At 39.0% G+C, this 26,331-nt stretch overlaps 1 protein-coding gene across 4 annotated transcripts in view; it reads right to left on the bottom strand.

The window, feature by feature from the left end:
* The window catches only part of gcgra (glucagon receptor a), a 36,602-nt gene that overhangs the window by 9,560 nt on the left and 711 nt on the right, over positions 1 to 26,331 (bottom strand). For 2 of the 4 annotated variants that reach the window (XM_062439604.1, XM_062439607.1), the window contains exons 2-3: positions 3,856 to 3,973; positions 368 to 515 (exon numbers count right to left, since the gene is read on the bottom strand). In XM_062439604.1, the coding sequence (XP_062295588.1) occupies positions 368 to 421 (54 nt within the window). In that variant the 5' untranslated portion in view covers positions 422 to 515; positions 3,856 to 3,973. The remainder of the gene's footprint in view (positions 1 to 367; positions 516 to 3,855; positions 3,974 to 26,331) is intronic. The other 2 variants (XM_062439605.1, XM_062439606.1) reach the window with 2 other exon arrangements.

Below are 26,331 nucleotides of genomic sequence, written 5' to 3'. Positions count from 1 at the left end.
TACCTCAAGATGACACTGTGCCTCAATCTAATGTGTTGTCAGTATGGGGGGGCTTGAGCTAACGTATGGACAGGTTGATATGATGCATCCCTGCACACTCATATCATCAACAAACCAAAGACAGATTGTTTATACGTCCACACCACTACTCTCTGGGTTGTTTCAAAAGGCAGCAGAGCTAAAGAGACAACATCCTCCCCCACACTGTAAAGGCCAGCGACTAATGAAAGTTTGCCAAGTTACAATGAGGCTGTGTGTGTGTGTGTGTGTGTGTGTGTGTGTGTGTGTGTGTGTGTGTGTGTGTGTGTGTGTGTGTGTGTGTGTGTGTGTGTGTGTGTGTGTGTGTTTGTGTATTTGTGGGGCCCACCTGGATGCTGCTGGAGACAATGAGCATTGCCAAAAGGAGGAACAGCCGTGACATCCCTTATTTCTGCTGTTGGTGCTGGGAGGGGATACTGCAGGACGAGGAAGGGTTTTCACCTCATAAGGGGGCTTATCTACACTCGCCACACTACCTGGATGACACAGAGATACACAATCCATCAAAGCTCATTGCAAACACACGACTTATTACCCCGGCTCAATTTGGCTGGGTGAAACAAGACGACCAAAACAGGAAAAAGCTTGGTCGTATCACAATTCAATTACAACAAGATTTGAAGGCTTGTGGACAAAGAGGAAAACGTAAAATAAAGAAAAAGGTCAAATGTCAGTTTAACTTGTATCCTAAACAAGTCCAGTAAATGTACACGGAAAACACAACCATTGTAACCCTGATTAATCTCATTTCCGTGCTGTCCGCTCATTCATACCTTGCAACATGCTGCCAGGTTTAGCCACAGTTAGTAAAGGATGGACTACCCCAGAATCAGACTGTCCAGAACATCAAGCACAGGGCCAAAAAAACTCCAGGAAATACTGTTTGTACCATCAGTGAGACAGCTGTGGCTGAGCAGAGCCACACTCGCTCAGTCACTCACAGTTGGCTGCTGTCCGACTTAATCTTAAAGCCCGGCAGTGGTCAGTTGGGCACATGTCAGTGTGTGCCAGAGGTTACTCACCTGTGTATCGATCGATCCCACGAGAGATTCTGTTGAAGCCGGAGAACGGAACGAAATCTGAAACGTTTCTGCAAAAAACACCTTGACCATGGAAACATTTTTGGCTAAAACGTTTCAAATTCCATTCTGTTCTAGTCTCAAAGCAGGGAGGATGACGGGTTTGTGTCGATGTGTTTGGAATTTCTTTTGTTTACCAAGGTATTTTCTCAAGAGATAAGAGCACAATGTGTCATGACAGACGTTTGTAACATATGTAGTCAAGAAAGCCTCGAATATTTCAAATCAGAGACATGTCCAGTCTGCGTTTTCACTGAACATGTCAACAAGCTTCTGAAGTCTAGGCTGCCAGTCACAATCTAGATGTCCAGCCTATATATCACAAAGCTCTACTGGAAGTCAGACATCAGATAATATCTAAACCAAAGAGCCATATTTTCTAAATGGCCTGTTCAGTGTAATGACCACAGGATGCAGTTAACATTAGCTGTAGTACAGACTGGCTGATTGGCCTGGGCGCCTGAGGGATCAGAGGTACTCTTGTCTGGCCTGACATCAGATCAGGACTGCTCCAGTCAAGATCACAGTCCTGACTCTTGTGCCCTTAACACCATGAGAAACGTTAAAGTCACAATCCTGTTTCACAGCGATTAACATGCAATGTACTGACTTTTATAGTAACATAATTGGCATAAAACAAACATCTCTGGTGTGAAAAGTCTTTATTTGATGGTGAATTTACAGCTCTTTAGGAATTTGAAAGTATGCCAACTACTTTTTCTGTATGAATAAATGATGCTTTGGCAGGAACAGCCGAGTTGTATCAATCATACCAGACTGGACTTTAAGCTCATTCTGTACTGTAAGTGTGCCAGATTAGTTCTTACCGAGAAAGTGATCAGACGTCATTGTGAGTACATGACATTTTAGCGTGTGTCCCGATACAGCAGAAAGGCTGACATGCATGTGGGCGAGCACATGCTCTTGCTTACGGCATCGACTGTTACGAGAACATGCGACGGTTTTCCGAGGATTTCCCTCTCTAACTCTCTCTTCCCACAAGCACATAAGAGACTCATTTCCTAACACATCAACCTGCCTGAACCACTTTCTGCAACTTAGCACCAAGTAGCAACAATGATTAACTAGACTCTGCGGAGTCCTGCAACAGAGATGATGAAAGAGACAGAGTGTGTCAGAGAGAGTGAGAGTGCAATAAAGAGAAAACAAAATTGTTTCTCAACCATTTTTATGTCCCAACACTTGTTAACACCAGCCATTACATAGTTGTCAAATTGTCACGAATGATATTTCTCAACATGTTTCCAAGAGGATGGGGAGAGCTCCAAATAGAGTAAATAGAGAATAGAATACAGTTGTACAGAATACAACTCAAAAGAACACAGAGCCCACTTTGCTGTCTTTTCAGTAACCGTTAATGTCACACTAAAGACCCCTGTTTAAGCAACGTCCATGACCCTGACACCATCTTACCCTCCTTCTACTTCTAAAAATGAACATTCAGTGCTTGCTATGCACACCACTCAAAAAGAAAAGCATTTTAAAGACACACATCCTCAGGACGTATACTTTCGCACATCTCTCATGCTTTATTTGTGCAGATTTGCCTTTGATGCAGGGCTCTGGGAATCACACCGTCCATTTGGTAGGAGTTGGAGTGGAACTAATGGGCTTGAAGGTGTGAGGCTAATTAGGCCTGTATATTCTGCTGTTAGGATATCTTGCCAGGACTACAGCTTTGCTCTGGGCTCCCACTTAGCTGTGAATTGCTTGTACCGTTCTGGATCCAGACCAATCAAAGTCCCCTGGAATATGTGTTGTTTAGCCCCTCCAGCTGTTCCAGGAAATAAACTGGATTTTGTATCATTATTGTTTAAGAGGTGGAGCGACAGCTGAGAGTGACACGGCCAGAGCCAGAGGGACCTCTTCGGTTGTTTTTGGGCCTTTTTCCTTTGGTGTTTTTCATTCTGAAACAATTTAACAAGCCAGAATGTTTCACCCGGGGATCACCCAGTGTGTGAAAAAATGTAATGCTTTTTTTTCCCAGATATTTTTCGCCTAGGACTTAAACTATCAAGTGGTAAACTATATAGATGCAATTCTGCCTTAAAAAATAATATGCATTATTGCACCATTTGATTGAGAGGACAAATAGCTATTTATTTGAATAATACCTGGTCACTTACTTATATTATTTTTAAAAATACACCAACAATCACAAATGAATGACGCAAATTCAACGTCCCAAACAACATAAATACCGTTCGGTGTTCAAGTGCATGTTGGATGGCTCAATACAATGGCCACTAACAATTACTGCTGTTTGTTGGAGGGTACTTACCTTTCATTTGATTACGCAGTCTAACAAATAAAATTATAAAGGGGAGTATGCGTGCATGAATGCGGGCATAGGGGAACATCGAGGATTAAAAACAAACCTCTTGGAAAACACAATAACTGTCCGGGTCACAAAATGCCCCCGAGCAGCGATCTATCATGCAGCGTTCCAGATGCAGAGATGCTGCTAAGAGTTCACTCTTAGCAGCATCTCTGCATCTAGAACCTCCTACATCACCCATGATATTTAATGTTTCTTGCCATTGATGAGGCCTAGGTGGATTTATGAAATACTAAAGTTACATTCACTTATCTGGCTTTGTTTCTAAACAGAGACATTAATCAAATGAATGATTGCTAAAGCAAATATGCAGCACCACTCAGGCTTGCCACATATTTATGACTAAATAAACCATGGCAAAGAATGTCACGCTCATACCTTAGGGCTGCAGATGAGAGTTCAGTGCTGGATGAGAGTTCCACTATCTCATAATGGGGTGAGGAGGAGTTCAGAGGAGACAGAGCATCATGCTACAACACGCTCTGCGACTTCGCTGCTGCAAGGAAGAAGAAACATCACTTTAATCTAGGCATCATGTTCTGCTTGACTAACCTGATCTTCAGTTAGATAGCAGTCTTATCTGTTACAGTGTAAATACTCTATCAACTTCTGCGGTCTGACTTTTCTCTTTCTCTCAAAGTGCTTGAATGTATGTTTTCTGTACAGAGAACAGACTAATAGGTAATGTTGTGTTCAGAAAACTAACCTGTAGATCTTCTCTCCTTCTCAGCATGCTCACTCTCTTTCTCTTTGACGTCTTGCAACCACTAACATGCCATAGATTGAATCATACTGTAATAGATTAGCTCTCCCTCAGATACTCCTTCGACGCATTTCAGCAATTATTTTCTGAGCAGGTGTTAATCTGACCTCCTAGTATCTGTGTTTACTTCACTCCCCAGAAAAAAAACCCAACAGGCTTATAATTGTGTGTTGTTAATGCATTGTAGAGGTCTGGGCACCCAACAGTGTCTGTGAACAGATATACAAGGGGCAAAATTGTCTTTTAGGTGGATGTTTCTTTAACACAGAGAAATCTGAATCACAAAATCAGTGAAACCAAATCAAGATCAAGGCGAAGTTACAGTTCGGATCACCGTGATTCAAACAGGAAATTCATCCTGACACATGGTTTCCTGTTGATGTCCTACTTTACAAAAGGATGTATCAGCATAAACTAAATGAAATCAGGTCCATGATACTGTTTGATTTTACTGTGTTACGAAAAACAAGCACCTGGGTTTTCCCTCAGCTCTTTGTAGCAGAAAGTCCTTAAGCTAAAAAGATAACAGTTACACAAATCAAAGTGGAAGCTTTCACTTGGCTGCTCATTGAACTCAGACTAACAACAAAAGCCCTTTTTTATGTCAGTACATCCTGTATTAAATGTGGTATTAATCAGTAAGACAGCTAGTCATGTCAGTAATTAATGGCTGTAGTCTAAAGGTGATTGACGTGCATTTCTGCCAATTTTTCTTGCTTCTGAGAAAACCAGGATGAGGTAAAAGACCAACCATCCCCCTTCAACTTCAGACAAAGTGACCATGTGAATAGCACCACAAACAGCTCCTGTCTTTGGCCTTTGGTTGCATCAACATTCTTCTGCAACCACTTTACAAGACTGAGAAACTGCTGCCAAGACCTTAAGTTTACTACTGATATGTTACCAGCTATTATATGAAAGCTATAGCTCAGAGAACAGAATCAATACATAGATTATCAGTTATGAGTTTGACCGCACAGATTCCATGACACAATGTCTCACATAAATCAAACTCAAACTGTCAACATGATCCAGGACATTCCTGTGAAAGGTATTATCCCCTGTTACTACATGTTGTATATACACTCTGCACTTGCTAACATGTAATATAACTATCCTCACCCTCATAATGGCCTAACTTGGTCAGTCTGTCTTGGGTTCCAGTGGTCAGACTTGTTAAATTCCTTAAGGCATATGACATGCTCTGTTCAGCTACTTATTTGCTGCCGGCATTTGTCTTGTCTCTCCTGTATGGTGGAAAAATGTGACAACTCTTAGATTTGGTTTAGCCTCGGTCTCTTGTGCAGACTTTTTTGTTGCTGTTGTTGCCTTTTCCACACCTCACTGAATATGATAATGAAATTCTTGCTTGTGGCACAGAGCACTGAAGTGCCCTTCTCTCTCCTGCTAAAACATGTTACAATTAGGCTAAAGCTGCAATTACATGCATGCATTTGGGAGATGTGTTAGAAAAGTCAATGAGAGATTGTACTTCAGTGAATATGCAAGTCAAATATGTCAGTAGGAGCACTAGATTGCATTTTGTTAAAGGATCAACACAACAATTCTGACTTGATTATGCAAAGGTCAATAAATGTGCTTTAGGTTTGTTGAGAAATTAGTAGTCACAGAGAAAATACTAAAATAAAAATATTAGTACAAACACAGTGAATCAAATGTTAATAATGTAATAGCAACACACAGTAAAGGTGTTTAGATTGATTAGAAGTATGATTAATTATCGCCTTTTGTTTGTCTCCTCTCTCCAGGTGCTACAGATTATAGCCTCTGGTCAATATGTTGTCTAACACAAAAACATGACAGGAATGATGCCCTGTGCTATACATGGTTTTATTAGTTAGTGGCTGGCCTCAAACACATAGAAAATGGTTCAGATTTTGCTGCTGCGTAACAATGAAAACCTCTGAACTGCTCCAAATGTTTGTCATCGAGTCTGTTACGAAGCGAGTGAGCAGATTAGAGTGTGACCTATCTACGAGGGATGCGCACACATCTCCCAGCGGCCGGATGCTCCGCGCCTCCTCTTTGTGCTGGTTATTCATGTGTTTTGGTAAACCTCCATATTTCTTTTTCGAAGGTCGCATCTGATGAATGTGGGTTAGGAAACAATGACAAATGGTTGCGTAACATCTGAGATGTACCTGTATTGTATGAGAGAGCGTGCAGGGCTTTTTTTTTATTGCACATGAGCATTATGTGTGGGAAGTGTTTGGCACTGGCTGGATGTTGTTTCACACGCTCTTTGAAAGATAAGAGTGTAGGACCCACAAACTGTACCTGCTGTGACGCAACAACAACTGTACAGGGAGATCTTGATGAACAGCTCCCACACTGTTTTTTTGATTGTTGAGTAGTCTGGTTCAAGGATTTCCATGTTCCTCACTTTTTAAGCTGGAAAACTGAATAAAGCAGCTATTTGATTGTTATTTACAACAATAAATATGAGTAATGACAACATCCTCTTGTTATTCAGTCGCTGGTCATGACAGATGACTGGGATTAGTTCTGGCAAACTTGTAAATCCTTTGGCTGTACAATTGTTTTTTTTCTTCTTTGCTGTTGATAGCACTTGTTTAGGTAACAATGAAGTGTTGCAATGCAAATTTAGTGTCAAAGGTTACAGTTTTTTCTGCAAAATGTCAAAATAAATTACATCAATTTGATATACAGTAACAGTAATTCGCTCAATCAATCACTTGTTACATTACATTGTATGGCCACAGTCGAACTGTCCCTGATTATTGCTGCCAACTGTTAGCTGATCCATTATATAGATAGATAGATAGATAGATAGATAGATAGATAGATAGATAGATAGATAGATAGATAGATAGATAGATAGATAGATAGATAGATAGATAGATAGATAGATAGATAGATAGATAGATAGATAGATAGATAGATAGATAGATAGATAATTTTATTTGTATTTTTTAAATCTAAAAGCCCACAATGTGATACTTCCGGTACTATATCTACTAGCACAAGAGCCCCTTCACAAAGATTCCTCCTAGGAGAAAATATTTAGTGGTGGAGCCTGCTGCGCTCTTCATCACAAAACAGCCATTACACAAAGGAATTATAGTGATGATTATCCAAGCATGGTCATGATGACAAAACAAAGCCACTGCCGTGAAATGAACAAAGACAAGTTGTCTGGCATTAAAACCGGATTTTCAGCAAAGAACAGCTAGTCGCAGCTTGGCAGGGGTATTTCTGTACAAGCTTATTTATCTTTGGCCGTGTACTCGCTGATACTCACTAACCTATCTGGTACAAAGATGAAGGGGGAGGGGGGTACTTGAGGAAATATCAACATCGTTTGTATTGCTTGTAGCTCTGTATTGCACAGATTGTTTCTGTGGTGAGCCATCCGCTCCAACTACAGACTTAACATTCAATTTGAATCTCAAAAGCCATGAAATTGTCCTGCAAATGGACCTCAACCACTGGCACCGCAGGTTACACATATAATAGCCTGTAATAAATGCCAGAAATAATAAGCCAAAAAATGCAGAATCAGAAGATAGAAATTGTCCTGAAAAGTACTTGAATTATCCTGGCCCTTTCATGCATGGAAATTAAAATAGTCAAAACTATAACTCTGCACCTTATTAACTGGTAGTAGGAGTCAAAGTTGTCAGTTCATGGTCATTTTGAGTGTTTTTTCAACTGGCTGCACACCAAGCGAGAGCAGACAACGTATGTATGTGTAAGCAGAAGCTCTGAGTGCATGCAGTCCCGTCCAAGTCACAGGCCTCAGTGAAATAATGCTGAACCCACCTGCGCGCTAAAATGGGGTTAAACACATAACCTGAACCAGTTCATCTTCTAACAGCCCCTAAATCGATCATCATGGCAAAACTTGCAAACCAGTGACTTTTTTTGCATTAAACAAATGGAGCTTAGTGAAAGTTCAGTCAAGAAGACTGTCTTTTGCATATCAGTTCATTGCTCCTACCACCCTGTAATATTCATCTCTCATGCACGCTCATTTATTCCCTAGCTGTCATGCTCAGGGGGCGTAGTATGAGTTCCAGTTGTCACCAGCTGATCATATCTATCTAAAGGCTCAGCGACACACTTTCATTGTTATCTTATTATCTAGTTGCTGTCATTTTAAATATGTCTCTCTCTATTGGCTCTAGTCTGGTATGCAGCTGTTATGCGCGCCCCTCTGCCCAGTCTCCGCAGGATAAACAGTCCCATCACTTCATCAACCATCCGAAGTCATTGGCCGCCACCAACACCACCAGCATCTGGACTCCGTGGGGGGGATCCATCTCACTGCTGTTCAGGGATGATGTCCTTGTGGAGTCCAAGCACCAAAGACTTGATAACTATCATTTATTTTCATAAAATAAACATGAATCTTGTCTCTCTTGATTTAACTGTAATTCTCTACAGAATATCCACCATATAAAGCAAAAAACAAATAAAGCGTTTCAGAGTTGTCTCTTGTGAATGAAAAAAGGAGTGCTCTGTCACCACAATAAATCTCTCAGTGACATTTGCACCAATTGCCTGAGATTTGGTATAAACAAACGAGCGAGGAGTGAAGCGGACACAGCGATTTCAGCTGTCAACACTTGCAGGTTAGCATGACGAGTCAAACACACTCATTCAGCTGTCTGCAAACAGAACAGTCCTTACTGTGACATTTAATAAAAGCCTTACCTGTGCCAAAACTGTATGGTACAGCCGTTGAGTTTGTGGTGTCAGCGGCCTCCATATGAGGAAGGATGTGGTTTGATAAAATATGACGACTATGCTCTTATGACAGCTGTGTGATTCAATGCTGCTGTTTTTATTCTGTTATAGTACAAGTCAGGATTAAGGGTTACATCAATTTTAGTCCTAATAATGATTTGAGCTCAGGGACAGGAGCTGCTGTTTGACAAACAAACATTGCTATAAACACATGATAAACCTGCTTAATTAACTCCAAAGGGGACTAGGTCTGTTGAGGGAGATAAATAAATACAAAGCTTAAGGAAAGACCAAATAAGAAACCCTTTTACTTCGATCAAATTTGTCTCTGGACATGGACACAATTTCTTCCCAAGCAAAACTTGGAAGAAACACAAAGCTTATCCAGAAACTTCAAAGAGTAACATCTTTTAAGAGACATGGGCACAATGGACACCAAGATTGGCATCGACTAATGAGACTACCCCCTGATAGATTGTGTCTGTACGCTATGATTAACTGATGAGAATGTAAGAAACACTGTAAACACAACAGAGGAAGGTAGAAATTAAGCTAGAGAACAAACAACAGAGAGCAGACAGATGTAGATGGATACACAAACACACACAAAGGATGTAACTTACTTGAGTCCCTTTCAGTGTGATTACGCGCAGAGATATGTCCATGTGCCTCTATTCATACGCACAAAAAAACCTGCAAGGAGCTTAGTATCATTACTGGATGCTTAAAATATATGTGCAGCAGGGGAACTCACAGAAGCCCCTCCTACAATACCCTCTGTAATGTTTAATGTTTATGAGATGACTCCAAATAGACCTGCTGAATTATGAAGAGGCCTGAGTGATTACTACACTATGTTTCCTCCTTGCTGTGCGTAATGTATCCACACGGTTCTACACTGAGCTTGGCAGGCAGTGTTTATGTGCGGTAATCCCCGGAGCTCCTCAAGGCAGCTCTGTCACTCTGCCATCAGCCTGGAATTTATCAAACACTCTGAGAAAGTGAAGGATTGTCATACACAGTCAGTGCAGCAAAACTGTGCAGTATAGTAGACCCCGTGCACAGCACTCAGTGTCCTAAAACTTATGTAGTCAGATAGTTCAGCGCCCCAGAAAAGAAAAGCATTTTACATAATTTACAAGCTAGAAGCTTCAGGGGAAGAGGTCATACTGTGTGCTCAGAGGCTGCTTAGAAGAGTGGTAATTATTCCTAACCCTAGGCATTTATCATAACTGTTGCCTTGTAAGCATTCATGATGCCATCAGATTAGGTAAAGAAGGTCAAGTCAACAATAAAGACAGTCAATGTGGATGACAATTTCATATGCTTCATTTTACATTTTCATTTTTATCTCAAATTGAGGCTGTTGCTCTATGCATCTCAATAGCAGAAAAGAGCGTAATTACACTTTATCAACATTACGGAGTACATGCAGAGGCTTAGAGCAGTACATATAAAACACTTGTTGGTTGAATCATTACTGTATTAGAACAAGGTTGGAATTGTTTTATTTTTATTATAACCAAATCCCTTGAGGTGACCAAAAACCGAGTAAATTTATCCCACTAACTAAAGTACTGTCGGTGTGGTTACAGTCTGATGTTTGTGCCTCTGTGCCTGAACCCAAATTACAATCCAAATACTATTTAAAAGGTGCAACCCTTGCAGGTGACAAATTAATTGAATGCAATAAACATTACCTGTTAAGTTAACTACACAACTGCATTTTCTTTGTCTGGAGAGTAGCTCCATGTCAGGCCGACATCACAGAGCTGACTGTGTTCATCATAAAGACAACCAAATGCATTGTTTTGGCTGTTTTTAGATTACTGCACAGAGGCATACAGTATATACAGTGTTCAGGCTTTGTCTAAATGCACAATATTCAACGAGATAAATGATTATTTATTCTTTTCTTTTTGGTATTTGTTGATAATAATGAAAAGATAAAATAACAGCAAGTTGTGAATCATTACTCTGCTCAACAAGATTTTCCCAGCTGGTTATTTTCTAACCTTCGGGCAGCTACAGTGATTGAGTGAGAGATATTAGTGTGTCTGTGTGTGTGAGTGTGTGCGCAGTAGGTCCTTAAAATAACTGGTGAAGCTGAGGTTCTTCAGAGCTGACATTAATCCCAAGAGGTAAAAAAGGAATCTTTTCAAGTACTAGAAAATTCATATGTATGTTGTCCAAAATACTGGGCAGCATTCTGCGTCAGTAGATGGTGATGATGACTTAATTGCCTCCTTCACTATAACGCAGCCAAAAGGAGAGGTCAAGGAGGTCTAATGTTGTGACTGTTAATGCAGAATTTGTTGGTGTAATGTAATGTGAGGACTTACATAAAGTATACAGTATTAAAGGGGATTTGTCTCAATTTCACGACTCCCATAGCTCCCACCCTTCCTGTTCTTTATCACTTATCCTCATCTGCGTTATCTCACTCTATTTCTCCCTCTGAGCATCTGTATTATCGCTAATCTAAATAAACTCAATACCTTACTACCACTTGGCAGATAGAGAAAAACGACTTTATCTGCCGCCCCATCTTCTCAGTTATACACACATTATGCTCTGCCACCCTTTCTCACTCACCTCTCTTAACACATCCGCATATGGACACAAAAATACACTTAAAGCCATCATTATGTAAACCTTTGCCTCAAGTGCGTGTCTGTAATGCTCCCAAAATAATGATGGTTTGCCTGAGGTGTCTCATTTGTGCAGTCTGTTCTGTTTTTTCACGCAAAGGTGACCCACTGCTTGCCCAGTGGTTGATTTGTTGTTGACTCCAGTTGCTTGTTAACCACTAGAAAATAAAAAAGTCCCCCAGTGTATTCAATCTTAAAGAGCCATCTGTGCTGCAAGCAGCCAGTGTGAGGCATGTAATGCAGCTATACTGTGCTGCCCAGATATCTAAATAGGCCTCAAGTGTTTTATTTATTCTCCCATGAAAAGCTATGGGGTAACTTGTTGGAACTTATCCTACTTTGACAAATGAATTAACCTCACAAACAGCCCGGGACATTATCTACAAACACAAATCAGCGCACTCAGCCTACAGTAAAAAGCAAACCAGAGTGCAGATCCATGAATGTGGACTGTATGTTGTTGAGTGGTTTCCAGCCTGGATTTGTTTTCAGTCACCTAATTAGGTAGCCAAAGACCTACAGCGTTATCATTTCCCTTGTCTGTACATTAGAGATACAGTTTATGGACTGTAAAATAACATATCCTGCCTTTCATCACCAAGGAGGACTCGCATGCACTATGAAGCATCAAGATCTTCAGTCATTCATGAGAAAGTGTGGTGCAGGGCAAACAAGATATTAACATGTCACGCAACAGTGAACAGTAGAGTAAGCGAGGGAAGGGAAGCAGCACAGTAGCTGTAGATGTAATATAGGTCAAGAATGTTAAGAATAAACTCATCTGCATTACATCTGTGCTGCTATAATAAAGTCATGTCACTCTAATATATGTAGTGTGAATTTTTTCTTAAATGTGTAATTAACAAAATATACGTATTTCCTTTGAATATTAAAGGAACAATAAAATAAAACCACCAAATTAGTTAAATTACTTTGTCTATCGTCATCTTCTTGTATCATATTTTCATTTGTTTAAACCAGAAAAGAAGAAAGTGAGGAGAAAATTGGGGAGATTCTTCAAATACAGGTTAAAAAAACCCTGGTATTTTCTAGATGTGCAATAAATAGATATAATTGAAATGACAGGCTTTGAATATAGTGTAAGAGAGTCATAATACTGTAAAACAGTTGCGTCACAGCTGCAGTTATGTCAGCCTGCAAAAACACACCTGTGGAAACGTTTAGGTGGCTATGCAATGCAGGTAATGTAATCAGCAAACAGAGACTAATTAGGCAGTAAAACAGATGAGTACACAAATATGCACACACAAACACTGTACTCTACCTCTGTACATATGAGGATGCTTCACTGACTAAATTCACTCCCGACACACAAACCCTTTACTTAAAGGAATAGTTTGACATTTTGGAGCATGAGTTTATTCATAACCTTGCAGTGAGAATGACTTATCATTAAAATGGGAAAATGCTACCGAAGTGTAAAAACTATTTCTTGACTGGGATCAGTTTCTAGGCAACCAACAAAGACTCTAGGGAGTACCTAGCACATGTCCCCCCTGTAAAAAAGCAAATTGTCACTTTTGCACTTTGGCTTTTGCACAGATTGTACAAACAAGATAAAACTTTTAATTAGTGAGCTTTGAGTTTCAAGGCAAGTTAAGCTAAACAGATGCTCGCTCCGTTTACAGACATGAAAGCAAATAATTAAACCAAATGTCAAACTATTCCTCTATCCTCAGTGCTTTGAGTATAGTGTTAATAATACTCACTTTTCATCTAAACCCAAGTTGTAAACCTCAAATAAAGAATAGAGGACTGACCAGAAATATCCTCGATTTGCCAAAACGATTTAACTGTGGAAAGTTAAGACTGTCGGATTGATAATGACGGAGACAGAAAGAATCACACACAGACAGACTTTAAGCACATATGACGACACAGTATTACAACTGTAGAGGATTTATCTACTTAACAGAGTACAGCTTCTCTGGAGAAATGTCACAGCCTGTAGCGACAATATCCTAACAGACTGGAAAAAGGCATATAAAGAGAAGTAGGATTATCTATGAGAGGTTTAGAATTTAAATGTGTCTTCCACTTGTGTTTATGTTTGCAGATAAGATCTGTTGTGTTGATAGTCAGAACCTTCTGCAAAGAGCGGCTGGATGGATGTCTGTGTGAGGCGGTCTTGAGGTCTTGATAGATTTGTAGTGAGAGCATGAATACAGTTTTTGTTGGTGTTGTTGCTGTTGTTGCTGTTGTTGTTGTTGTTGTTGTTGTTGTTGTCTTTAATGATTGCTTACACACAAAATAACACACTCAAGAAGAAACCTGGCACTCAGGGAGCAAAAGCTCAGCCCAGATATATAGCACATTCTCATCCTCACAGTTTTTACAAAACACTAAACACACTTCTTTATATTAGACATAGAAATGTCACATGATGTCACTTCTTGGTGGTCTACAAAAATGTAGGTGCTTAATCGTAAACCCAGCAATCAGGCGTAAGCACTATAAAAAAGGTAACAGGTGAGTGTAACTGGTTTCAATAAAAATGGAAGGCAACATTGCAAGAAGAGGAAGAGGAGAGTGAGAATTAGAGGGGGAGCCTGTGGAGGAAGAAGGGTATAGGGAAAGGAAGAGGAAGACCTGGACGAGGACAAAGAAGATGAGGTCATTTTTAGAAACATTGGTTGAAAATGTTGTAAACCATGGGGACAGAGTTCATCCCAACCTCAGAAGATATACTGTTGCAACATTTCAACAAGAGCAGAGGTGAAAAACCACTCTTCTCTGTCTACAGTAAAATCAGTACAATGTAGCCTACTATAATGCACTGAGTATATCCATTCATTGCATTCCATGTTTGAAATAATGTCTTGTACAGCATTCTGTGATATTTAACATGTATTTTGATTGGTCTACATAGAATTAAGGGTGGAGAACATCAAGGAGGCCTATATTGAAGTACACATTTTGTCTTTTTTTTTCAGAAGATTTTGCAATGTAGTAGTAACATCACAATGTATGCTACAATCATCACAGAAGACCAAATGGATGCAGAGCGAGTCAGATATATTGTCATCTTGGACAATGTATCTCCACCGCACTGATCTTCAAAACTGGTGCCATCTGCATCCACAATGTTCACCCACAATTCCTCCCACAATACACTCCATTCCTTAACCCCACTGTATGCTGCGTATGGTCAATATATTTATGTACTTTACTCTAATACAAATACACACTATCAGTGTTTTTGACACCATTAAAACTTGTAGCCAATGCATATACCAAGTGTGCCAAACTGGGTTCACATTTTCTGCTTTACGCTCAGTTTGTAATAATATAACACACTTCTAGTAAAACTGTAGGCATTGATTTCTACATTGCTACACTATTTTACCACACTGACACATGTGAAAACACTTTGAGATAATCAGTTCACTTACAAATCAGAGCTTGAGCACTATGCTGTGATGTGGATGAAGTCGTACACCCAGACTCACAAAGAAGGCGAGATTTAGCCTCATTTTTGCGTCCGTTCTTTTTTTTTCTAACACAAAAGTTTTCGTTTTCTTCTACTAAGCTTTTGTTGTTTGAGGAGTTTTAGATCATTTTGAGAAAAAAAACAAAAACTTTTCCCCCTTATTTGTTTTGATAGTTTGTGATGTTCAGAATACACATCCATTCCATACTTTACACATTTGGATAACTGTGTGAATGTGTGTTTCCTACATGTATGACAAACTGTCACAAGTGTTCTTAATGTATACTACCAGTGTGTAGTTGGTGCTTTGTGTGCTTATTCAAATGGTTTGTGTTAACTGTATTGATGCAAAAACACAGTTTTATAAAGAGTTTGAAGCGTTTGGCAAGAATTGTTTGTTTTTGCAAGAGATGGATAATGTTTTGATGGTTTGGTGTAAGGTTTTGTGGTTAGTGTGTAGAGTTTTGCACAGAAAAGTAGTCTATAGTTTCAAAGCCAGTGCCTAAGCAGTCAGAAAAAACTGTAAAATCTCTCTCGAAAAAAAATCAAATTCAGACTATCCCATTAGAAATGTAGTGTTTTAGATTGAGGACAGCAGTGAGTAACTGGCTCATGTGGTTCTGTAAAATGTGTGTAGTTTTATGGCAAAATGAGCCCTATTTTCAAAACTGTACTTAAGCACAAACTGTAATACTCCATGGCAGTACTGTGCCAGTGTGTAATGAATATTTGATGTGTTTAGTTTATGGCAACGTGGCTCAAGGAAGGGAGGAGAGCATATTTAATGGCAGCTCTTTAAAAGTGAGGAGGATATGAGGTTTGACAGGGGAAAGCTGTAGAGCAGAGGTGATGGGCATGAGAGAAACCAACGACTCAGTCAGCTATGGGCAGGTACCAAGGGTCATGAAAGAAATATAAATGCCCTGACATGCTCAGTTCTGCAAACCTTTACTCAGCACATGATGATACAATGCCCCAGCAGATGGTACAAATGATCTGTCTCATAAATCTCAACACAAATTAAACTTTAGAAGAAGCAATTGCATTTTACAGAGTAACTGAAACATGAAACAATGTTTCATTTATCAGAATGATATGAGGGTTTAATGACTGAAAATTGATGGTTTGATGCACCACACCTTATACTTCCCTGTTGGCTGTGTGTGGTGTTTGTCAAGCTGTTCCCACACAATAAGGACATGTACAGTATGCAACATACAGTGCAGTGACAATACAGTGTATTCCCGTTGTATAAAATTTTCTCAAACTGATGTTTTTACAGAAAACAGAGTGTGATCTCATGTATCATCCCACTGAGGGCAGAAAACACTCATCATAAACATTGTGTTTATGATGAGTGTTTTCTGCAATCAATAGAATGCATTTAATGAGAGAGTGAGTGTTATCACATGTCTGCAAAATGGTACTGACAGCTGGCAGTGTGACATATCTCAGTATATATGCATAAATTATTCTGCTCTGTAAAAACTGCTCTTGGCAAGCATGTTTATTTAGCAAGTCCAAAACAATATTTCTTTATTCTTTTCAACAGATGTTTTTGCACACAGGGTTGATTAGGTCACTAAAACCAACAGTAAAACTTATGGGTGTTTCCACTGTTCTTGTCACAGCCCTCAGCAGGTAGTGTGAGTCATGTGTGTGTGTGTTACATGTGGATGGAGGTCAATGTCTCCCCCTGTGTACACAGCATGGAGGCCCATGTCCAGCCACTCCAGGTCAAAAGCACACTTTCATCAGCAGTCTCTTCGGTGACGCAGGGGGACATGTTGTTTTTCAAGTCCCACTAACAATTAATGCCACTGAAAACTGGAGTGAAAAGCTTCATTAATTGAAAGATGAAGCAAACCAAAAAAAAAACAACTCCTCTGGGAGATATTAGTCTAACATTGTCTGCAATTCAAATGCCTTCATTTATGCACAGCACTTATTCCAAATCATTTACCTGTTACAGCACTAACAACACGCATGCACTGCACCAGTGTTGACTGTTGCAGTCACTTCTTATTATATTTGGTTCTGTGGAGGTAGATAAGTATTGTGTTGTGTCACTCCATTAGTTTTTTAATATGCACATATAATTCTACAAATGGCAGACAGTAAACGTTGAAAATAAGACAACTCAAGGCTGATATTCAAAACTGTAACAGCAGAATCTGTCTGTATGGACCTACTGTGAAATATAAAATCAAAACATTTAAAAGAAAAGTCACCTAAAAAGACAGAGAACAGTATCATATGAATTTTATTTAACACTTGTATGCACTTTTGGGTCTTATATTCTCACGTCGGTAGAGCTGAGATCCAAAGTTATTACACGGTACTGTGAATATTAGTCTAAAAAAAAAGACACTTTGTACTGTCTCTCCCAGTGGTGGGAATAGTCTTCTGTCGACTCCTGTGGATACTGTATGCTGCAGTAAATCATCACGCATGAACTGCGCTGACTCTACAGTTAGGGAAAATACATCCTGTATCAACATTCACATACTGTATGTTACTCTTCAACCATGCAACACTCAAGAGATTCTCTCATTTCATCATTTTTTAAAGGAACATGGGTCAATTTCCTAGTTTGAGACTGTTTACCAAACAATGATCTAAAGCTGTGCTGGATGCAATAACTGTAACAAATACTTAAAGTCCATATTCATTTTTGAAGGTTTAGAGGATATGTTGTTTGGCTTTACAGGTTTCTGAGATGATGAAGACTGAAGAAGAAACATACAACGTGTATCCACAGTCTAATCTTAGCTTTAATAGATATACACCCTGTTAGTCTTTGAGATGAGTTCAGAGGCCCCAAAATATGTAATAAATCTTGCCATGTGACACAGAAAATGGTTTAAACATTCCTTCCTACATTTTTGAGTAAAAGCTTTGGAGAGAGCCATCGCAGCTCATTATTTTAGTTTTTTATCTTTAAACTATATTTTTCAAATAGTGAGGCAGCTGTGATATTATCTCCATATATGAACTCTGAACATGAAATAAACAGTTGTGTTTTTCCATTAAAGAAAAAAAAAACAGTCAGAAAACCTCAGAGTAACAATACAGGGAGAAGATTTTGACATGGTGAACTAATTTAAAGTTTTGGGTTTAGTTTTGGACTCAAATTTGACAAAAGATATGAAAAACAATAAAACGGCACAGCTGTACATGCATGCAATGATCTTGGCTCGTATGTCTTAATTTGTAACAGTGTAGATACCTGTTATTGTTTGATATGCAGTATTTTTTTTTTTAAATACTGCATATCAAACAATAACAGATCTATATCTTAGTAGTTTATTTTTTATGTTCTGATATAAAAGTAATTAAAGCAAACTTAGAAGTGGAACAATCCTTATTATTGTGAGTTAAGTTAAACCTCTGAATGAGAAGAAACTATGGAAACTCAACAGCTGTTAGAATATGATCTTTAACTCCAGATACATCAGGTCAGACTGAACTTCATGCCAGCCATAAACAACATAGGAACATAAAAGATGACATCATCTGCATACAGAAAAGCAACAAATGACATAAGACAGAAAGAAGGGATAAAGGTCACCATGAGGAAGTGACACTTTACTAATTAGAGCAAGCAGATACCACAAATATCTTTAATTCTTTATATTTTCAATATAACTGTAGCAGGTTGAAGTAAAGAGTTAAATTAAAAGAGTGACCCCAAAAGTTTACCATCAGTTAAAAGAGCAACTGTTTCTCTTATGTGTTAATAAAGTGTTTGTTTAAAATTTTTTAAAGTTTTTTAACTTAAGAAAGATGGGAGGAGACACTTTGCTCTTTATAGGAAGTTCTGCTGCTGTTGTACCGAGGGACGGACTGGCCATCTGGCATACCGGGCATTTTCCCGGTGGGCCGACGTGCTATTTGGGCCGACAGTCCCGACACTTTTTAAAAAAAAATTATATTGGTCTGACTAGCCCATAAAACCAGTAGATCAGCGGCCCGATTGACACAGGGCTGGCCCAATGATCACTTTGTTAAACACTTTCGCTTTGGTCCTGCCTGCGTATTGCACTCGGCAAAATTGCACTCGGCAAAAAAAAAGTTATTTTTAAAATTATTTCTTTAAATCTTTAACTCACTTGCTTTTATTTTGAAAGCGCAATACAGCGTCTTGTCACCAGAAGCGGGAAACACAGGCAGCGGGCAGCTGGCGACAGGTCAGAGGTTGAGATGAAAAGACAGCAGCAGCTCAGTTTAAGTGATTTATTTCTCATGGGAAAGAAAAGAAAGAAAGGTGAGTTGGTAATGATTTTGTCCAGAAGGATAATTATATTTTCTGTCTAAAGTTAGACTGGCTGGCGAAAATATGGCGGACTTTCCAAAAGCGATTTGACACTAAATACAGTATTTAAGATGGTTGTAAAAGAGGGTTAGGGTGTGCATTAATATTGCTTCTTTCTGGTATTCTGTTTGTGTTTTTTCCTCAAAATTTTTCCTCACTTTCTATTACCGATAGCAACTTCTTGTCACATGAGGATCTCATTTACAGCACACTAGTGGTTCACTCGCTCTTTTTTCGAATGGAAATTTACCAACATATGGACTCCAGCATAAGGACATCAAATCTGTATTAGTGTGCTATTTTTCTATTGTATTGTATTGTTTTACTTTTTTATTCCAAAATTACTGCTTGTTTTTGCTTTTGCCTGTGTTTGGCTATGTTTTTTATCTCTGTGAAGTGTTGGTAATTCAAAGAAAATATGTATAAAAATAGAGAATATTATTATATATACCTGATGAAGGATTAGAGACTAAAATTATCTTAAGAAAAAGTTTCAGTCAGACATTCATATTCATATATTCATATTTATTTAGTTATTTAACTCAGAAAAGAGAAAAAAAACATAACCTTTCACACTGAAATGAGCGGTGGACCAGAATTTACAGACCTCTTGTTTGTGGCAACCCAAAGGCAAAGGCATGGTTGCGACAGTTTCCATTTGGGCATTTGTAGAGATAAAGCCACTGTTGTTTGTGCTTTCTACTGTGATAATAGGCTGTGTTGGGTAGCAAAAGGAGCAACACTTGACCCTCGACCCACACACGTTGCGAAGGAGGAGGGGGTATTTTTAGTGCCTCACCAATGTGGATCTACACAAACAGAAAATGGCTCAATACTGTTACCTCCTCCAGGGTTTACAAAGCAGTTCAGAGAAAAGCAAAACCCTGTTGTGTTCTTTCATCTTTTCAATCCTTCACTGTACCTCTACTGCTATCGATTCCTATGTGATAAATCATTTTGCTCAAGTTTCCACCCTGCATTGAAATGTCTCTTTGCACACTGAAGAGGAATTTACTTCCCACAGTACAGGCAGGTTAACTCCCTCCACTGATTGAGAGCCAGACATGACCGCTACTACAACCTTTCAAACCCTAAAATGTGATCCACAACTTGTTACGTGCAACACGGCCTCTGCCCAGTCAACACTGGAGCGTGTAGGTTGGTCATTAGTGAGTAATCATATAAGCCACATTGAGCCTGATTGTGTGATTCATCTTGGAGCAAAGCAGCACAAGTGATGTGTTTCCATCATCACAACCCACTGATTTGTCTTAGGCCGACATGACTTATCAGAGCCCTCATAGATAATTCCAGTCATGACCTCCATGACATCTACAACCCATAAGACCTAAGTTAATTCAATGGGCAGATTGACTGCCTTAAAAGCGTTTTTTTTACCAGTGATCCTTAGAGGTTTAAGTTAGAAGGTTAAGTATTAACATATGGGAAGGAGCACTAAATTATTATTATTCCACATCTGTTGAGCTCAAATATCAAAGACTGTCTCTTCACTCTGACTGCCATACCGTGTTCCTTTTATATAATGACAGGTGTTGACAGTTAAAAATTTGTGAATTTAAAATCAAAGTCTGGATTTTGTTTGGTTGATATCTGTCAAGAACAGAGAATAGAATGAGTCTGGATTTTATTTAAAAGAAATCTATCAAGAATGCACATCACAATATTTGTTTTTATCTGTAACCCCAGCTAGCTCCATGGAAATCATGCATAAGAAAGTCACCATTTTGATTCAACATAACATTTTATGCCAGAGACTTTGGAGCATAGTTATTCATCATGGCAATAAATGTGTTCTGAAGTCTTCAAAAAGAAGGCGTCCATCCAGTTTTTAAATGTGTTTGAAATATTATTGTTTTCATGCAATAATAATAAAAAGGGCATCTTTGGCACTTATTTGATTTGTAACAGCTATTTTAAACTGAATTTCCTTTTAAAGGATCAATGGTCTGACAAAACTCATTATTGATGACACCAACAATAACAGCAAGCAGGTATCGATGAAAAAAATAATGGATGAATTCATCTCTGTTCTTCCCTACACAGCACCAGCTCTAATTGTCACAGTCGTATTTATTGTGTGCGTTTGACGCTTTAATCCTCAAACTATTTCTTGTGGGTCTTTCTTGAACTGATTGAGTGAAGACAGGAAGGATATGATTTTAGTGTTTCAGTGCCTGGCTGATACCCAAAGTGAATGTGGTGAATCTGCGTGCTGAAAGGCTGAAATAGCAAAGCTTTTACAGAACCGAGAATGAGATGACACATTGGGTCTCTCCAGGTTACTGCATCTCTAGTTTTGCTTTATTTACTATTTTATAATAGATTTCTTATGTCCAGCGTGTATGAAAGTGTAAAAAGGAATGACACAATGTATACTTATTAAATAAACCAAACAAAAACACTTTTCTAACGTCTTTCTGTTGACAGCAGCTGAGCTCAGATCACTCTTGACCCGCAATGCAGAAACAATTTCGTCCATCCAACATGAAGGGACGTACAATTCTTTGGCATGTCAGATTGATTTATCTCGCCATTTCCCCGCTGCAGAGCAGGCAACATCAAAACATTGTCTGGATTTGTTCACAGGGGCAGGAAGGTAAGATGTTGGCAGCCACCCAGACCACGGAAAGTGATGGAATGTGCCGCGCTTCATATCTGATTCAGGTCCTGGTACTGAGCGGAGAACGTGGAAGGAAGGCAACAGACGCTACCCAGAGACGAGACCAGAGAGCCTCATCAGGGCACGGCTCAGATTGGCAGAGAAAGAAATGTTTTAGGTGTGAACACGTCTGCAAAGAAACCAGAATGAAATCCGCTTTGAACTACAACAGAAAAACAAAAAACAAAATGAAGACGTACTACTATTCATGATGTACCGCAATATAGAAAAGCTCTCAAAATATTGTCACCAGTTACTATAGCAAGTGCATCACCTTATTGCTCTATTAAAAAAAACACTAATAAGTAATTCAATTTTCTCCTAGAGCTTGTTTCGAAGAGGTTTTATTAAAGGAAGTGACAATTGCTCTGCTTCTGGCACACTATTGGATGTGTTTGGGAAGATGTAATAAACTCTTAAGTTATCCATTTAACCTAGCACGTGCCCGAAAGCCGGACAGCGAAATTACCCATAAAATCGTGACTCGGAGCAACATGGGAGTCGATATCTATTCAATAAGGAGTAGATGTTTCCTGCCACTTACAGGAAGGGTTAGGTTGGTTCTGGTACTTTCCGTTAAATTGTGTATATAAACACTGTGTACGTGTTCATATGCTGTGTGTATGTGTGTGTGTGTGTGTGTGTGAGAGAGAGAGAGAGACAGACAGACAGAGAAAGAAAAGGAAAGAGTGTATTCAGGTGCATATTCTGTATATAGCTGCAATGCGAAATATTTCTTCTTTTTCAGTGAGTCATTTATTCCATTTTAGTGAAACAAGGATAAATGAGGGCAGTTTTAAACATATTCCTATCGTGAATGTGCTTGTTTTATATCACATTATTTTTATGTTGATATTTTAATAATGTGATGTTTAAATGAATGGTGTAGTAACCCTATTTTTGGACAATGTCACTTGATTCAAGAAGCAAAACTACATTAAAAAACAAGTGAAAATATCTTGTTTTGTCTCCACGCGACAAAATCGGAATATGAATTGCAGATTGGCTCCAGTTTCATTTTTATAGCATATTATATCTTGGATACTACCAGTTGGCTACTCTTCCTTTTTTCAGTCTTACTCAGACTGCCCTACGAGAAGTCCTACATTTTCTTAATTACATATACAACATTCACAGACCGTTGCTTGCAGCGATCTGATTTTCCTGAAAGAACAATGTGTCTCACTGCTCCTTATTGCATTTTTAACTGCATAAATTGGCCTGAGGGTGGAAACTACTGTTTACTTGTTTTATGCCTCAGAAATGCACTGTGTGTACAGATATTTTTTGCATCTTCAAAAATTAGGATTTTAATCACCTGACCAATTCTCATGTATTTGAAACTATGTGAGCGCATGTACCTATGAGTGTGTACACATATGTGTGTGTTGTGGACAAGGTATTATGAGCTGGATGGCACAAATGGCTAAGTGGGGCCCAGCGGCAGTATCCAGACGGACCCTTATCGCTGCACTGTTACAATCCAGAGTGACAGCTCTTTGTAGTGTATGCTATTCTTAGCCCCCCTGGGTCCATCATGGGGTTTGTTTGAACGGGAGCCTATAGAGCCGTACAAGATGTCCATGGTCACCTGATGGGCGTTGACACCTACACACCTCCTCACACCTGTCCTCCGCACCACTCCAGGCCATCAAAGCCTCCTGATCATCTCTCTCTGTAGATCTTTCTCTTTTGTTTGCTCTCTCAGTCTCTCTGTTACCGTTTTAGACTCGACCGTCTCTTTATCTGACACTCTCTCTCTGTCGCTTCTTTTTTCTCTCTTAATCTGCATTATCACCAAAGACCTTTGTGGAAACATCTACAACCACATGAATATAAGCACAGCCATCGCGTCTCTCTCTATACCCGCTCGTCTCTTTCTCACTCCCATCTTGTTAAGTGACACATACTCAGGAAACCACAAGAATTACATCTTTTTCTCGCATATCTCTTTTAAACCTTAATCCTGCAGCAGGTCAATTATGTTCCATGCTGTGTACCAATCAAATGCATTTTCTTCCCCATTTTCAGCATTGGATCCTTGAGCCCAGAAAATCAATAGATCTCTGTCATGAGTCCTCCCCATCTTTGATTTACCCCTAACTGAATGTCTTCACTGTATTTCTGCAGCAGCCACAGATGTCACAGAGAGAGAGCTGAAAGTTTACGGGCAGAATTACTCTTGTCTTGGCAGCTGGAGGATCCAACACTTAACTCAGCAAGTTACAGATCAAAGTCAAACAGGACGAGCAAATGTTTGTGAACAAGGAAAGCCTGAGGTGCATTGCAGATAGCACTGTGATATACTGTATGTCTGTTAGACCTGGAACCGAACCGCAGCTAAAGACGTTTCCTATTATCTTATTTTCAGATTTCTTCTATTTTTGAGTTGTGAGTGTTTTCTTAAAGCAGTAAAAAAAATCTAGCTGCTGGGTAGAACTATTTCCACTCCACTCCAAAATAAAGGGACATCGCTTTTATCAGCGACACTTTCTTCTTTCCATTACAGTGTTGTTTTTGAAGATCTTAACACTCACTTCTAGACAAAATCTTGAAATATGTGTCTCAGTACAGACTGCCTTTTGCTTTCCCATTAGGTTTGATGTACAGTTATCTATGTAATCAGCTGTAACCACCTGTTATTAATCACATTTATGACTCAGATAATTATAGGTATGTTTTGCTGAGACCACAAATCCTCAACCAGATAAAGCATAACACAGCATGAACTCTCAGCCTTGATTTACAATGTGATGTAACATCAAAGGTTAATCGTAAAAACCCAAACCTTGATGACAAATTGCAGAAGAGATGTTATGTATATAATAATGCTGCTCTCTTGCTCAAAGCCACAAAGTGACATTACAGACACATAGAGGAAGGAATTTGAATATCTGTGCCTCATTTCTCTCATGAACTCTGATACAAATCCATCTCCAAGGCTGATGAAGCCACGAAACATTAGAAAAACGCTTGTCTCTTGTACAGACCTCAGGGTACTGGAGCTGTGCAATCTCATATGGCGTACAGTACTGACATAGAGTTCTCTGGGGGGTTGAAAAGATCAGAAAACACTCACTGCTTTGAGCTTTCACCCCTTGAGGCCAGATCACAGTCTTATGAGCCTTTCAAACACACAATGTGCTGCATGCACATAAGGGTCAAATATATATATATAACCTATAAACCAGAGCAACCCCAACCCTGTATTGTCATTCAACATTTTCATCCACATACATAATGGAACTCGAAACCAGGAAAAGTTCATCCTGCTGATTTTAGAAGCACTTAAAGAGCAAAAGATTGCTTTATGCAACAAAACTACACTAATGTGTATTTTATATGCATTGAAGCACCTGTACTGCCCACTAATGTTTGCAAATTACCACTAAAGACAACATACACAGAGGCATCACTCATTCATTGAGTGCACCTGTATGCACAGGGCTGATACCGCTGCTTCAGTTAGTAGTGTGCATCTCTTATCACTACAACAGATGTGCTGTCCTACTAATGAATATGTTTGTTTAGTTATGTGTCAGCTGTGTTTACCTAACAATAGGGGCATTTATTAACCAAGCTCTGTGTAGTGGAATACAAGATGCTCAAGGGACCAGGGGCCCCACATGTTGTTCTCTCACTTGCGTGATGCTGCTTAAGTGGATCTAATTAGGATCAAAATCACTCCTGAGCAATTAACTCGACAAGCAATTAAATTTGTATGTGATCAGTGTTACGGTTTTGCAGTTTTAGACGCAATTAGAAACTGTTATATACGGCAGAGGATGCTCATAATTAATGTGCTGCTGCCTTTAAATTGCTCTTTGTTTAGAAAAAGTTAAAATTTATCATGTTAAATATTTATTGTATTAATCCTTGCCCCAGGCTCGAAATATGGCCTAGTATTTTGTGTAAGAAATACTTGTTTTATACAGTGAAAGAGAAGCAGTTTAACTCAGAAAATAAAGCAATAACACTACATTTAACAAAATCAAAATTACCTTAAAGTTATCAGCACAAATACAAATAACATTATATTGCATGGCATACATGCACCCCTAACAGCTGGATACATTTTTGCTCCTAACAACTCACTTTAAAATTAAGTATTGCACAAAGCAGACTGGACTTTTGTTTAATATGTATATTTATGTCACAACTATCATGCAATAACACATTCACAGTTAATTTGTAACATAAAACGCATAACTCGGGAAGCACTGTATTATTCTATTTGTGCGCAGCGCGGGTCACCTTTGCCTT

This window comes from Scomber scombrus, chromosome 18, assembly GCF_963691925.1.
Source record: "Scomber scombrus chromosome 18, fScoSco1.1, whole genome shotgun sequence".
In the NCBI taxonomy this organism is placed as follows: Eukaryota; Metazoa; Chordata; class Actinopteri; order Scombriformes; family Scombridae; genus Scomber; species Scomber scombrus.
Note: the sequence above shows the minus strand (reverse complement) of the source record. Positions and strands in the feature narration are given on the sequence as shown.